At 51.5% G+C, this 16,391-nt stretch overlaps 1 protein-coding gene across 1 annotated transcript in view; it reads right to left on the minus strand.

Annotated features, from left to right (window-relative positions):
• Window positions 1–13,959, minus strand: part of PLEKHG4B (pleckstrin homology and RhoGEF domain containing G4B) — an 88,584-nt gene extending 74,625 nt beyond the window's left edge. Inside the window, exon 1 of the mRNA XM_007961049.3 lies at window positions 13,671–13,959. Coding sequence (XP_007959240.3) covers window positions 13,671–13,715 — 45 coding nt within the window. The 5' untranslated portion in view covers window positions 13,716–13,959. The remainder of the gene's footprint in view (window positions 1–13,670) is intronic.
• Between the last annotated feature and the right edge of the window lie 2,432 nt (window positions 13,960–16,391).

Below are 16,391 nucleotides of genomic sequence, written 5' to 3' on the forward strand. Positions count from 1 at the left end.
TGTTCCTCCACCTTCAGGACAGGAACAGGAGAACCCAGGACGGCCCTCACCCACTGCGCAGTGTTCCTCCACCTTCAGGACAGGAACAGGAGAACCCAGGACAGCCCTCGCCCACTGCACAGTGTTCCTCCACCTTCAGGACACGAGAACCAGGACAGCCCTCGCCCACTGCGCAGTGTTCCTCCACCTTCAGGACAGGACACGAGAACCCAGAACGGCCCTTACCCACTGTGCAGTGTTCCTCCACCTTCAGGACAGGACACGAGAACCCAGGACGGCCCTCGCCCACTGTGCAGTGTTCCTCCACCGTGGAGGGAGCTGGCATCTTGTTCTGATTTGATTTTATCTTACAGCAGGAAGGCTGTAATTTATAGTGTTAGTGAAAAACCACAGATATGATTTAAATTACGCATGATTCTTGTGCTTTTCCTAAAGCATCTTTCATCTTTTAATCTGAGTTGAGCGGCACTGGTGGTTGAAATGCAGCTAGAAGGACGTCAAACAACTTATCAGAGTCTCTGCCTGAGGCCAGGCAGGGCTGCCATGGGGCCTTGTTCACTAGAAAAATGGATTATTATCATAATTACTGTGTATACTGTACAGTGATTAATAGAGCCCTCTTCCTCTTTTCAAAAGTGTGTAAAAAAATCAGGTTTATTATCTATTGAGATGAAGAAAATTATTTTAAAACCACTTTAAATCAAGTTACTGGTTGTCAACGTAATTAATATTGGAACATTTATTCCCCTTTATAATGATTTTCTTCCTTGAAGGATCCCTATTTTTGAAATGTTTATTATGTGCTGGATACGGTGGACACTGCATGTTGACAGCCGGATTTTGTCGTCTTCTTTTAAGAGTGTTGAGTTTTTTCCGGCAATTACATAACTGGCACATGCATATCTGTGAGTGAATCAGTGCTGGGACTGGGCTGAGGGTGTCCAGGAATCAGTGCTGGGACTGGGCTGAGGGTGTCCGGGAACCAGTGCTGGGATTGGGCTGAGGGTGTCCAGGAATCAGTGCTGGGACTGGGCTGAGGTTGTTTAGGAATCAGTGCCGGGACTGGGCTGAGGGTGTCCGGGAACCAGTGCCGGGACTGGGCTGAGGGTGTCCGGGAACCAGTGCCGGGACTGGGCTGAGGGTGTCCGGGAACCAGTGCCGGGACTGGGCTGAGGGTGTCCGGGAACCAGTGCCGGGACTGGGCTGAGGGTGTTTAGGAATCAGTGCCGGGACTGGGCTGAGGGTGTTTAGGAATCAGTGCCGGGACTGGGCTGAGGGTGTTTAGGAATCAGTGCCGGGACTGGGCTGAGGGTGTTTAGGAATCAGTGCTGGGACTGGGCTGAGGGTGTCCGGGAACCAGTGCCGGGACTGGGCTGAGGGTGTCCGGGAACCAGTGCCGGGACTGGGCTGAGGGTGTCCGGGAACCAGTGCCGGGACTGGGCTGAGGGTGTTTAGGAATCAGTGCCGGGACTGGGCTGAGGGTGTTTAGGAATCAGTGCCGGGACTGGGCTGAGGGTGTTTAGGAATCAGTGCCGGGACTGGGCTGAGGGTGTTTAGGAACCAGTGCCGGGACTGGGCTGAGGGTGTTTAGGAATCAGTGCCGGGACTGGGCTGAGGGTGTCCGGGAACCAGTGCCGGGACTGGGCTGAGGGTGTCCGGGAACCAGTGCCGGGACTGGGCTGAGGGTGTCCGGGAACCAGTGCCGGGACTGGGCTGAGGGTGTCCGGGAACCAGTGCCGGGACTGGGCTGAGGGTGTCCGGGAACCAGTGCCGGGACTGGGCTGAGGGTGTCCGGGAACCAGTGCCGGGACTGGGCTCAGGGTGTCCGGGAACCAGTGCCGGGACTGGGCTGAGGGTGTCCGGGAACCAGTGCCGGGACTGGGCTGAGGGTGTCCGGGAACCAGTGCCGGGACTGGGCTGAGGGTGTCCGGGAACCAGTGCGGGACTGGGCCGAGGGTGTTTAGGAATCAGTGCCGGGACTGGGCTGAGGTTGTTTAGGAATCAGTGCCAGGACTGGGCTGAGGGTGTTTAGGAATCAGTGCTGGGACTGGGCTGAGGGTGTTTAGGAATCAGTGCTGGGATTGGGCTGAGGGTGTTTAGGAACCAGTGCTGGGACTGGGCTGAGGGTGTTTAGGAATCAGTGCCGGGACTGGGCTGAGGTTGTTTAGGAATCAGTGCCAGGACTGGGCTGAGGGTGTTTAGGAATCAGTGCTGGGATTGGGCTGAGGGTGTTTAGGAATCAGTGCTGGGACTGGGCTGAGGTTGTTTAGGAATCAGTGCTGGGACTGGGCTGAGGGTGTCCGGGAACCAGTGCTGGGACTGGGCTGAGGGTGTTTAGGAACCAGTGCTGGGACTGGGCTGAGGGTGTTTAGGAATCAGTGCCGGGACTGGGCTGAGGTTGTTTAGGAATCAGTGCCAGGACTGGGCTGAGGTTGTTTAGGAATCAGTGCCGGGACTGGGCTGAGGGTGTCCGGGAATCAGTGCCGGGACTGGGCTGAGGTTGTTTAGGAATCAGTGCCAGGACTGGGCTGAGGTTGTTTAGGAATCAGTGCTGGGACTGGGCTGAGGGTGTTTAGGAATCAGTGCTGGGACTGGGCTGAGGGTGTTTAGGAATCAGTGCTGGGACTGGGCTGAGGGTGTCCGGGAACCAGTGCTGGGACTGGGCTGAGGGTGTTTAGGAACCAGTGCTGGGACTGGGCTGAGGGTGTTTAGGAATCAGTGCCGGGACTGGGCTGAGGTTGTTTAGGAATCAGTGCCGGGACTGGGCTGAGGTTGTTTAGGAATCAGTGCCGGGACTGGGCTGAGGGTGTCCGGGAATCAGTGCTGGGACTGGGCTGAGGGTGTTTAGGAACCAGTGCTGGGACTGGGCTGAGGGTGTCCGGGAACCAGTGCTGGGACTGGGCTGAGGGTGTTTAGGAATCAGTGCTGGGACTGGGCTGAGAGTGTCCGGGAACCAGTGCTGGGACTGGGCTGAGGGTGTTTAGGAACCAGTGCTGGGACTGGGCTGAGGGTGTTTAGGAATCAGTGCCGGGACTGGGCTGAGGTTGTTTAGGAATCAGTGCCAGGACTGGGCTGAGGTTGTTTAGGAATCAGTGCCGGGACTGGGCTGAGGGTGTCCGGGAATCAGTGCCGGGACTGGGCTGAGGTTGTTTAGGAATCAGTGCCAGGACTGGGCTGAGGTTGTTTAGGAATCAGTGCTGGGACTGGGCTGAGGGTGTTTAGGAATCAGTGCTGGGACTGGGCTGAGGGTGTTTAGGAATCAGTGCTGGGACTGGGCTGAGGGTGTCCGGGAACCAGTGCTGGGACTGGGCTGAGGGTGTTTAGGAACCAGTGCTGGGACTGGGCTGAGGGTGTTTAGGAATCAGTGCCGGGACTGGGCTGAGGTTGTTTAGGAATCAGTGCCAGGACTGGGCTGAGGTTGTTTAGGAATCAGTGCCGGGACTGGGCTGAGGGTGTCCGGGAATCAGTGCTGGGACTGGGCTGAGGGTGTTTAGGAACCAGTGCTGGGACTGGGCTGAGGGTGTCCGGGAACCAGTGCTGGGACTGGGCTGAGGGTGTTTAGGAATCAGTGCTGGGACTGGGCTGAGAGTGTCCAGGAATCAGTGCCGGGATTGGGTTGAGGTTGTTTAGGAATCAGTGCTGGGACTGGGCTGAGGGTGTTTAGGAATCAGTGCCGGGACTGGGTTGAGGTTGTTTAGGAATCAGTGCTGGGACTGGGCTGAGGGTGTTTAGGAATCAGTGCCGGGACTGGGTTGAGGTTGTTTAGGAATCAGTGCTGGGACTGGGCTGAGGGTGTTTAGGAATCAGTGCTGGGACTGGGCTGAGAGTGTCCAGGAATCAGTGCTGGGATTGGGTTGAGGTTGTTTAGGAATCAGTGCTGGGACTGGGCTGAGGGTGTCCGGGAATCAGTGCCGGGACTGGGCTGAGGGTGTCCGGGAACCAGTGCCAGGACTGGGCTGAGGGTGTTTAGGAATCAGTGCCGGGACTGGGTTGAGGGTGTTTAGGAATCAGTGCCGGGACTGGGCTGAGGGTGTCCGGGAACCAGTGCCAGGACTGGGCTGAGGGTGTCCGGGAACCAGTGCCAGGACTGGGCTGAGGGTGTCCGGGAACCAGTGCCAGGACTGGGCTGAGGGTGTTTAGGAATCAGTGCCGGGACTGGGCTGAGGGTGTCCGGGAACCAGTGCCAGGACTGGGCTGAGGGTGTTTAGGAATCAGTGCCGGGACTGGGCTGAGGGTGTTTAGGAATCAGTGCCGGGACTGGGCTGAGGGTGTCCGGGAACCAGTGCCAGGACTGGGCTGAGGGTGTTTAGGAATCAGTGCTGGGACTGGGCTGAGGGTGTCCGGGAATCAGTGCCGGGACTGGGCTGAGGGTGTCCGGGAACCAGTGCCAGGACTGGGCTGAGGGTGTTTAGGAATCAGTGCCGGGACTGGGTTGAGGTTGTTTAGGAATCAGTGCTGGGACTGGGCTGAGGGTGTCCGGGAATCAGTGCTGGGACTGGGCTGGGGCTGTTTAGGAACCGGTGCTGGGACTGGGCTGTGGTTCAGTGAAATAAGCCAGGCACAGAAACAAACTTCACAAGTTCTCACTCATGTGGGAGCTAAAAAATGGATCTCATGGAGGTAGAGAGAGTAGACTAGTGGTCACCAGAGGCTGGGAAAGGAAAGGGGAACATGAAAGAAGTTAGTTAAGAGGTACAAAAATACAGTCAGATAGAAGGAATAAGTTCTAGTAGTCTATAACACAGTAAGCAAATTATACACAATAATTTGTTGTATAGATTACTGTATATAGCTAGAAGAGAATCACTATGTTCCCAACACAAAAGAAAAATGTTTGAGGTGAGGAATATCCCATCCACCCTGATTTGATCATAGCACTTTGTATACATGTATCAAAATATCACATGCACCCAAAAATATGTACAACTATTACGTATCAATTTTTAAGAAGGAATAGAAAAGGATCTGGCGGGAATTCTTCAAAGGAAATGGCAGTATATCCACAGTTGAGGGTGGAACAATGTACACAGTTATGTACACAAGCAAGTCTCAGCGATATAAAGACAAACGCAGGGAAAACTGGGGAAACCATTGCGTGCGGCGTGTTCTCTGATCATTGCTGGGCTGAACCCCCTCTTCTCCCAGAGTGGAGGTTGCTAGACTCCCTCCTCAATTGCTTATTGTTTGAATCCAAGCAGAAAAAGAAAAAAAAAAAAGTCCTGAGAAATGTGTCAGCCCATGAACGAAGACGGGAAAGGAAAAATTAGAACAAAGCACCCAGGATAACCCACTCACACGGCATTGAACTTCACAGGACGCGCCCGGTGGGAGCGACAGGACCTGGGCGGGAACATCTGACTTCACACATGGCAGGTGGTATCGGTCCCCACCCCAGGCACTGGCTGTAAGTTCACAGGGTTGAAGACAGACAATGCTGCAGCTATCCCAGGGCAAGGCTCCTGTTCTGGGCCAGGGAAGGATCGGGCCCAGGGAGAGAACAGAGTGGAAACTCTGCAGTGGAGGGGTGCAAATTTCCTGATGCTTCACCTGGAGCCTCAGCCAGACGTGCTAGCAAGAAGACTCCACCAGATCTGCTCACCGTAACCACCCGCTCCAAGACCTGAGGGTCACACGCAGACGGCATCAGCCTCAGCAGAAACAAGTCATGTGTCACACAGATGTCAGCCCAGGCAGGGCCCCAAATCCGCGAGTTCCCAGGGGGCCCGAGCCATTGGTGCAGTATTAGTGCTAGCGTTAGTGTCGGTGCTGTCTGTAGTAGTCTGTTCTCACACTGCTATAAAGAGATACTCGAGACTAGGTAATTTATAAAGAAAAGATGTTTAATTGGCTCAGCATTCTGCAGGCCATACAGGAGGCATGGCAGCCTCTGCCTCCGGGGAGGCCTCAGGGAGCTCTGACTCATGGAGGAAGGCAAAGGGGAGCCCGTGTCTTACAGGCGGGAGCAGGGGCAAGAGAGACGGGGGAAGTGCCACACATTTAATCCATTTGCTCCGAGAATACTCGCCTGCAGCACTGGCAGTTGCAGTGTCTACCCTGAGATAACTTTGCCACCAAAATATCTTGCTTTTATTATTATTTTTACATTGCTCTAGTAGGTCAGCTTTGGAAACAAAAGATATCATTATGTTTATAGCATTCTGGTTTTAGTAGTGGTATTTCCATTTACAAAATATAGTCAAATCCTAAAAAATGTAGCTTAATTGTAACAGTAACAAAATGACAGAAACTGATGTGAGTTCTACTATATGTCAGGTACTACTTGAGGATTTTATATGGATTAACTTCACAACAGTCTTTCTCCTACAGACTTTTTTCCAGTTAGCTACATTTTGAAGTCTTATGCATTAGTTTTACTAACTTTTGCAGACTTTCTAGTAATTTTATACTTTGGCCTTTGGCACAAACTTGTTTCTCAAAGAGGTCATTTCTTATTTCAAAATGTACGTTCTTAAGATGTATTTTCATACAATATAATGAGATTTAAGAGCAGAGTTAAAAAGTTAGTTCTAAATCTTCCACAAAACACTAGTAAACCAAATCTAACAGCATGTTAAAAGGATTATTCACTGTGACCAAGTGGTAATTATTCCCGGAATGCAAGCGTTCTTCAACATAAGAAAACCAATCAATGTAATACACCACATTAATAGAACAAAGAAAAAAGCTCACAGGATCATCTCAAGTGACACAGAACAGGCATTCTGACAAACTCCAACACACTTTCAAGATAACAGACCCAGAAAACCAAGAACAGAAAAAAACTTCCTCAATATGGTAACAGGTATTTATGAAAAACCCACAGCTAATATCACACTCAATGGTGAAAGACTAAAACTTTTCCCCAAGATCAAGAACAAAATAGGGATGCCTGCTTTCTACGCCTCTATTCAATATTGTCCTGAAAGTTCCAGTCAGAGTAATCAAACAAGAAAAAGAAATAAAAGGCATCCAAATTGGAAAGGAAGAAGTAAAACCATTTCTGTGTTCAGATGACATAATCCTTGATATAAAACATCCATAAAAAGCTAGATGGCTAATAAATAAATTCTGCCAAGTTGCAGGGTACAAGAACACCACACAAAAATTAGTTATGCTTCTATACACCAGTAATGAAAACTTTGAAAAGGAAATTAAGAAAACGGTTCCATTCACAATAGCATCTAAAAGAATTAAATACCTAGGAATAAATTTAAATATAAAGGTAAAAGACTTGCTAGCTGAAAACTACAAAACATTGCTGAAGAAATTAAAGAAAACACAAGCAAATGGAAGACATCATGTGTTCATGAATTGGGAGGCTTGACATGTAAGATGTCCAGACTACCTAAAATGATCTGCAAATTCGGTACAATCCCCATCAAAACTGCAATGGTCTTTTCTGCAGAAATGAAAAAGATGATCCTCAATTTCATATAGAATTGCAAGGGCCCCAAAATCGCAATATATATATATACACACACACACACACATACACACACACATACATGCATATACACACATACATATACATATATACATATATATATATATTTTAAGACAGACTCTCGCACTGTCACCTGGGCTAGAGTGCAGTGGCGCGATCTTGGCTCACTGCAACCTCTGCCTCCCAGATTCATGCAATTCTCCTGCCTCAGCCTCCAAGGTAGCTGGGATTATAGGTGCACAGCACCACACCCAGCTAATTTTTTGTATTTTTAGTAGAGACAGGGTTTCACTATGTTGGCCAGGCTGGTCTCAAACTCCTGACCTCATGATCCGCCCGCCTCAGCCTTCCAAAGTGCTGGGATTACAAGCGTGAGACACTATACCCGGTCCCCCCAAAAATTTTTTTTGAAAAAAAAAAATGGAAGAACCAAGTTGGAATACTCAGACTACTTGATTTCAAAACTTATTATAAAGCTACAGCATTCAGCTGGCGGGGTGGCTCACGCCTGTAATCCCAGCATTTTGGGAGGCCAAGGCGGGTGGATCACGAGGTCAGGAGATCGAGACCATCAGGGCTAACACAGTGAAACCCCTTCTCTACTAAAACTACATACACACACACAAAATTAGCTGGGCATGGTGGTGTGTGCCTGTAGTCCCAACTACTTGGGATGCTGAAGCCCGAGAAATGATTGAACCTGGGAGGCAGAAGTTGCAGTGAGCTGAGATCGCACCACTGCACTCCAGCCTGGCAACAGAGTGAGACTCAGTCTCAAAAAAAAAAAAAAAAAAAAAAAAAAGCTACGGTAATCAAACAATGTGGTACTGACAAAAGAAGAACTGACACTGAGGGTACAGAATTGAGGTCTGGAAACAAACCCAGGGTTCAAAGACCCTGGTTGAAAACGGGGAAAAAAATACTTCATTCAATGAAAGGTGCTGACAGAGCTGAATAGCCACATACAGAAGAATGAAGTTAGACGCCTACCCCACACCACATACAAAAGTTAACTAACAATGGATCAGCAACCTAAATACAAGACCTAAAACCATAGAATTCTTAGAAGAAAACATTGGGGTAAACCTTCATGCCTTTGCATGTGGCAAAGGATTCTTAAATATGTCACTGAAAGCATGAGCAACAAAAGAAAATATAGATAAACTGAATAATAGATAATGGGTCAAAAGATATATAGATACACTGAGATAATGGTTCAGATCTACCAGGATGGCTATAACGATAATGTAAAAATTATATATAAGAACAAGTGTTGGTGAGGATGTGGGGAAACTGCACCTGTGCAGTTGCTGGTGGGAATGGAAACAGTGCAGCTGCTGTGGGCACAGTCTGGTGGTTTGTCAAAAAGTTACACAGAACTATGATCGAATCTTGAAATTCCACTCTCAGGTATATATGCAAGAGAAATGCAAACATATATACCCACACACAACTTATAAACACATGTTCATAGCAGCACCGTCCACAAAAGCCAAAAGAAAACGTCCAAACGTCCATCAACAGACGAATGGACAAGCTGTGGTCTATCCACACAGTGGAGAGTTATACAGCCATGAAAAGATATGAAACACTGATACACGCTGCGACATGAGGTTCACAAACATCATGCTAAGTGAAAGAAATCAGACACAAAAGCCTACATATTGTGCAATTCCACTGACGCAAAATGTCTGGAATAGATAAATCCACAGAGACAGAAGGCAGATGAGTTGTCTGGGGCTGCGGAGGATGGAATGTGGACAAACGGCTTGGTGGGTAAGGGGTTTTGACTTTGGAATGATGAAAATGATCTGGAGCTGGAATGACAGGTAAAGGGTTTTGACTTTGGAATGAGGAACACGATCGGGAGCCAGAAGGAGGTGGTGGTTACCCGACATTGTGAACGTACTGACCTCCACTGAACTGTTTACTTTAACAGGGTTGATTTTACGTTATGTAAATTTCACTTTGCTCAATTCTTTTCAGGAAGTTAGTCCTCGTACCTTGTGGAAATTGTGCTAATTTTTTTTCTTATTTGTTGGAACCGTTGCTCTCCCTGCATTTATTACTCCCACCCTAGCTGTAATATTTCCCAGACAACCCCCTTCCCTGTGCTTGTCTCTTACATGCTGTCTTTTGGGGAGAGGGCATCTTTGTCTTGGAGGCTTGAGTGGCCACTGTGACTCTCTGGGCTGCTGCCACGGAATGCTCCCGCCTCCAGCCGCACAAATACTCATTCCTGTGCCCAGTGTGATCCTACAGGCTGACTAAATGCTTGTTCCAAGGAGGTCTTCTTTAATCTTTCTCAACAATCCATAAAGAAAACTCAGGAACCCTGGAACTCAGTGGGGTTCATTGCCTAATAATTTGGGCACTTCTACAAAACACTTCTTTAAAATATTATGTGATTGTTTTGCTAAAACACTACATATTATAGTTGTAATTCCTATTTATTGGTGATATCTTTGAGTATAAACAACATGAAAATAATTTCATTGAATATTTTTCCCTAAGACCTTTGACAAAAAATTGGAACTCATTCTTTTTTCCTTATTTCTAGAAAAATCTCCCTCTCTCTCATGTCAGAATCATAGAATGATACTAACATTTATTGAGCAGTTCCTATGCTCCACACACTGCTCTAAGCACACTGCAAAGCTATTACCACTCAAGACTAAAGGTGATGAAGGTGAGGACCAGGGCCTTCCCCTCCCTCTCACTGGGGAAACCAAAAGTTGACCTGGGCCAGTGTGTGCACAGCCTGAATCCCAAAGCACTGTAGCAGCACCACTCACACCAAACGTCCTATGTCTCGTTCTATTATAACAAGAGTTAGGGACCAAGAGCTTTCAGAAACTCATTCCCATCCCCCGACGTCCCACTGAATGCACGGAAATAGAACTTCAGCAAAAGTTTCCACCAAACTGTACCTCCTGTACTAGACCCCGAGGGAGTGAGGGCATCACTACCAGCAGACACTGAAGAGGTGGGTGGTCTCCTCCAATGGCCACTAGAGAGGTAGGTCATCCCCCTCCAGCAGATGCCAAAGGGGTGGGTTGTCCCCTCCACTAGACGCTGGAAAGGTGGGTCTTTCCCTCCACCAGACACCAAAGGGGAGGGCCACCCCCTCCACTAGACACGGGAGGGGAGGGTCATTTCTATTTTTGACCGTCTCAGGAATGATGTTCAGGTGGGAAGCCTGGAAGGAGAGTCCCACAGGGCAGGCTCCGCCCATCTGCGTAGCAACCAAAGGCAAATCTGTCTTAGAATAAGGCTGGGAAGGGAGGGAATCCGGGCTTTACCAGAGAGGATGGACAGATTGCTGAGCACCACAGAAGCTGGGGAACGAGGCAACCGGCAATGCTGCCTGGGGACACGGGATCTGGCACGAGACAGGGCATGGTGAAGTCCGCTCCGACCATCGTACGCAGACCCTCCTCAGGGCCGGAGAGGCTAATGGGCTGACGATGCAGGCAGGGTGCCCGGAAAGCCCTCTCAAGGTGAGATGCACCGGAGGTGAGGGGCACAGGGTGGACGTGGGCAGGCTTAGCTTCTCCAGGGGAGGCGTGTTCTTGTTACCTGGCTGACGGCAGCGACTCCAGTGCAGAACGCACGTCCACGCTGTGTCAGCCTCAGAAACCTAAGCAGTTTTAACATGTCAAAGAAATTCACCACAAAGTATCTCTTTTGCACAGTGTGATTTTCTGTCAGGGAAAATTTTGTAAGATCAATCTAAAATAATTCAAAAGCTTTGTCTTTGAGAACCTGGGCCCAGGTGTGAACTGCGGCCCAGAAAAGTGTCCCAGATACCACGACGTAGGCAGCTTTCAATTCAGGAACACTCTGTTCAAGGATGGTAAAGTAAGTGAAGAGCACAACTGTGTTTCCTTGTAAAAAGCTTGTGTACATCTCTTTTCAAGTTTGACTCTAGGGTACTCGGACAGGCAGGTGGGGCACAGATGACGCCTGCAAGCAATGAACAGACTGAAGCTCAGAGAGGCTGAGCTACTGGCCCAAAGGACAACAGCTCATGGAGGGTGGATGTGCTGGTTTCCAAGATCCCAAGCCTGTTCTTTGGACACAAGGTCAGGGTCTGAAGCCTGTTACCCACTTCACAGACACCTACCCCCAGGGCCCCCCATACGGTAAAGGGAGACGGTGGGTGCTTTCTGCTCACCAGAGTCCGGACTCCCAGGCCCACGACCAACACTTTCGGGACAGAACCTGCCACCTCTCAACCCCCTCCACCTGCCACCCACTCATCCCAGCCTACCCCTCTTCACTCTCCCCCTGCCCAGAAGCACGTTGGGTTCTCAGGTCAGACAAAGTCTGAGGCTCCGTCTTCAACAGCGTGCTGGAAGAAGGGAACCCCTCACCACACACGTGGCACCTGCGGTCTTGGCTGGACCCAACAGCACTGGCCTGTCCACAGGGAGCAGCGGCTGTGCCAGGTGTGGGGGCACCCAGGTGGGGAACAGAACTGCTGCCCCAGGGCACAGAAGCACTGATGCTGTGTCAGCCAGGAGAGGCACCAACATTTCAGGCACCTTGAGCGGAGGAGGAGAACCAGGGCCTTGAGATTGGCTCAAACCTAGCTTTGCTGCTTCTCGGCAGGGAGACGCCAGGCAGGTGCTGAAGCCTCAACTTCCCCCGTCTACAGAATGAGTAGCCCCACCTTGGAGGTGAGGGTTAGGAGGCTCCAGATGGCCTGACTTTTGTTCAGACGCAAAGAGAGAAAAACTCATTCTGTTTGGAAGGAGGGAGGCAGAGGTGTCTGAGCTGGACTCAAATGATTTCTCACAAAAATCTCTGAGATCTGGGGATCTGGGGCCTCCTGTGTTTGGCTGGATGATACAACCTCTGAACACAGGTCTCAGAGAGCCTTGGGGCAAATTACTTCCTCAGCTCAGCATTTTTTGGATACTTTACAAGTAATTTTTTGGATACTTTACCGGCCGGCCGGAGAGCTAGCCAGGGCCACAGAGCCCACAAAGGCGATTTCAGACTAGACCCACCTACCAGAAAGGTGAGCAGAGCCCCTCTACCAGGCTAAAAGATGAGGGGCCTCTGGCTAACACAGGGGACCAGACACCCTGGCCTCCTGGCTGGCTGCGAGGTCAGAGCCCGTGTGCTCCCAGCCCAGGCCACACCTGCATTTGCACACCAGATGCCACAGAGTGAAATAAAAACCTGGTGTCTCCTCAGAAACAGAAGTCTGAACCCACTTCTCGGTGGGGGTCACCAAGCACTGCTGCCCAGTGGGTTGTGATCCCATAGGGAATGGAAATGCTGAATATCTCACTGAATCTCGGAAACGTCGGCCTCCTAAAGATCTCTGAAGTTCCCCCTGACCCACAGAGCCTGGAATTTTGTGAATTCGAGGCAGGCTCAGGGAAATTGAAAGCTAAAACTCACCTTTGTCCACATTACATGAAGATTTACAGTAAATCTCTTCGGAAGGCTGAGAAACCTACCTTCCCAGGAATCCTGATTCAGGGCCCACCCGCTGCCTAAGGCTCAGCCAAAAGTATCAATTATGCCCCGTTTCAATGACTTTTAACTTAATTTTTAAATTATAGGTTTTAATTCTTAATTAGACATCTAAACATACCAACTAAACTTTTTAGGCAAAAGTGCTGCTGAGTAACAGAAGTAGAGTGTAATTACCACACCTCAACCACTCTTTAGTTTCACACGAAACAGGGAAAGGCAAACCCAACGTACTTTTTGCAACTCACATGAAAACCTGAAAACAGCTTTATCACTCTTTCCCCAAACCTGAAATGACTGTCTTGTTTTACTAGGAAATGTTTCTTGCTTAAATCAACTGGCATTCCAACACAAAAGTCAATCTTGGTATTTTTAAGTAAAAATTCTCTGTTCCGGCCACCACAGATCACTGCTCTGTCCCACGGTCTGAACCAAAGAGTAACTTCGCAACGCTCAGTTCTGGCGATGAGATTTCACAGACTCCCCTCCCCTGGCTCCCCTTCAGGCACCGAGAGGGCGAATCTGTCCCGAAAGCGGATTTCTCCTCCGAGTATTCACGAGGCTACGAGGAAAAGGGCGCCTGAAGCAGTTCCCCCCCGTTCCCGCAGCCGCCGCAGGACCCCCAGGCCGGACGTTCGCGCCCCCGCGCCGGGCCCCACCCGCCCCCATCCCCGCCCGCGCCCCCCGCTTACCCCGGCGCCCCCACCCGCCCCCGCCCGCCCGCGCCCCCTCTTACCCCGGCGCCCGGGCCGCCCCCGCCGTCGGCTGCGCTGAGACCCATCCCGGCCCCGAGTCCCCCGAACTGACTCCGCCGCGGCCGCTTCGCCGCGCGCGTTCCCGGCCCCGCCCGATCCGGGGCAGAGAGGGGCGGGGCCGGGGTCTCCCCGAGGAGGCTCCGAGGGTCCGGCCTGGGCGGGGCGTCTCCCGGGACGCGGCTGTGCGGCTCCTCCCCGAGCGCGGGCGGCGGCGGCTTCTGCTTTTGTTCTCTCGGAGCCCGGGGCTCGGACCTGCCATTTTGTGGCTGCCGCCCGCGGCCCCCGGACGGGCCCCTGGTTTCCATAACGTGGACGCACAAATCCGAATGTTCCAGGGCACAGGCTCTGACCCCTGAGTTCTGCCGGTGTACGCGGACCGGACCCGATTTCCCGGGTCTAGGCCGAAAGGCGCCGCATTTCTGCAGGTGTGGACGGCCCAGACCCTCCCCTCCGTCCGGGGCCGCCGTGGGAACTGCGCGCCTGCCCGCGCCTGGCCTGGAGCTTGGGGGGCTTTAGCGGGGCCCCGATTTCCGTCACCCCCCGCCCAGGGCGCCTCGGGTGTCTGGCGCTCTGGAACGTGCTTTCCCCAAAGGTGCAATTTTGATGCCTTGATCTACAAAGAACCTCCCAAAACAAAGTCCCTCTCCAGGGAGTCCAGGGAGGCGGCTGTAGGGTTCTTGCTCTGGGCACCGGCTTCCTGCTGGGAACTCAGCTAGGGAGGGTCTCATCGAGTCCACCCGTCCAGGAGGGCCTCACAGGGACCTCACCTCCATCTAGAAACCTCCCTCAGCTTCTTGTCTCTCATCCCTACCCTGGCACCATCCCAAAAACTGCAGCACGGATGTGCTCATTTACAGATAATGCTCCGTTTGGTCACAGGTTACAGAGTGGATGAAGGGCAGGGACACAGCGGGGAGCCCCCCTCCTATGCAGTAGGCAGTCTCCCTGGGATCCCTGTCTGCGCCCTCCTTGCTTCTCCATCTACACCTGTGTTCTCACTGTTCCCTGCCCTGCCCACCTGCTCTGCTTCCTAGAACCTCCAGCCCCATCCCTGAGCCCAGGCAGGGAGCTGACCTGTTCCTGCCCTCTGTGCTGGGCATCTGGGTGTCCCTCTGTGCCGACCCCTACCTGACGACCCCGACACCCCTGCCTCATCCCCCTCCCGTCCCCGTGACAGTACTGCCCACGGTGCTGTGCAGGATGGGAACCACCTTTCTAAGCCTGTGTGGCCCCACAGCTGCTGCCAGAGCAGGACCCAAGAATGCTGGCATGCCTCCGGAATAAACGGCTTCATCCCTGTTCAGCACCTCCAGGACAGTCAGCAGCGACCCAGGCGCCTGGTCAGGGTGCAGCCCAGAATCTCACTCTTTCTGGAGTCCGAGAAGCTCACCCCTGCCACGCCTCCACTATGCAGAAAGAAAGTAGGACCGTGTGGGGCTTTCTCAGCCCAGGAGTCCCTTGTGAGCTTCTCCAGCCCCAGTTTCTACGGATCTGGTTCCTTCTTTGCCATGGATCCATGGAATTAGGGATGTTTTCTAGGAAGTTTTTCCAAAACATGGACTACTAACATAGCTTGGTTTATTTAAAAAGTACTTACTCATCAACTACTACTGGTCAGTCACAGCACAGCCCCCATCTTTGGGGAGCTGACATTCCAGTGGAGGGAAATAAACCAATGGACAGAAAACACAAATCCAGTCAAGGAAGGCCTTTCTGATGGGGCAGGCAGAGCAGACACTGAGAGGAAGCTACCTGGGACTTCTAGGCAAAGGAGCCACCTGTGCAAAGGCCCTGTGGGGTGGGGGTGGGGGGACAGATCTGGTGAGCTCACAAACACAGCGAATGTGGGGACACTGACAGGGGATGGGGTTGGAAAGGAGGCGACCTGTTCTGACTTACATTTCAGAGAGCTCAGCAGGCCCAGGCAGGAGATCAGGAAGTGGATGCCTGACCTTGGTGAAAGTGATGAGGTTGGGTTACGGGGGAATGACAGAGGTCGTGGGAAATGGTCAAAGCAGGACCTGTAAAGGCAGAGGGGGCAGGACTGCTGAAAAACTGGCTGTGGAGAGAAAGAACCCAAACAGCATAGAGGCAGACACTGAATTAGTGACCCTGCCACCACCCCCAGTATGCCCTCCGGTGTGCAGAAGTTGGAGGCTGCAATGCCACACTCCAGAATCCCTTGTACCTGGTGTGCAGATGTGCGCATTTTTGCCAGGAGATGCACTACGTGAGATGGAGAAGGAACCCAGGAATCGGGCTGGACACAGCAGATGGGTGGTGAGGTGTTCGGTTCTTCTGGGTCCTGTCCCTGGCATTGTTGGTGCTGAGCAGCAGAGGGGTTTCCCTAACAGTCCCACAGCGTGGCTGGGCGTTTCTCCAGGGTTGTGGTTGTTTCTCACTGTTCTGCTTTCCTGACTCTCCCATGGATGCTATGATCTACCCAATGGCTTAACACATATCCTTCACTGCTTAAATTAGCTGCAGCGGATTCTGCTGTCTGCAGTCAAGAGTCAGCAGCAACACAGCAATTCAAGGATTTGGGGCCTGACCAGCAGGTGGAAGGTGTTGCCATTGACTGAGATGGGAGAGACTGGAGAAGCATGTCCAGGAGGAAATGCCATATGAAGACTGAGCTGCCTATTGAACATACTGAGTGGACTCCCTGCTGCATGAGTTTGGTTCTTGGAGTAGCGGTTGGG

This window comes from Chlorocebus sabaeus, chromosome 4 (assembly GCF_047675955.1).
Source record: "Chlorocebus sabaeus isolate Y175 chromosome 4, mChlSab1.0.hap1, whole genome shotgun sequence".
Classification (NCBI taxonomy): Eukaryota; Metazoa; Chordata; class Mammalia; order Primates; family Cercopithecidae; genus Chlorocebus; species Chlorocebus sabaeus.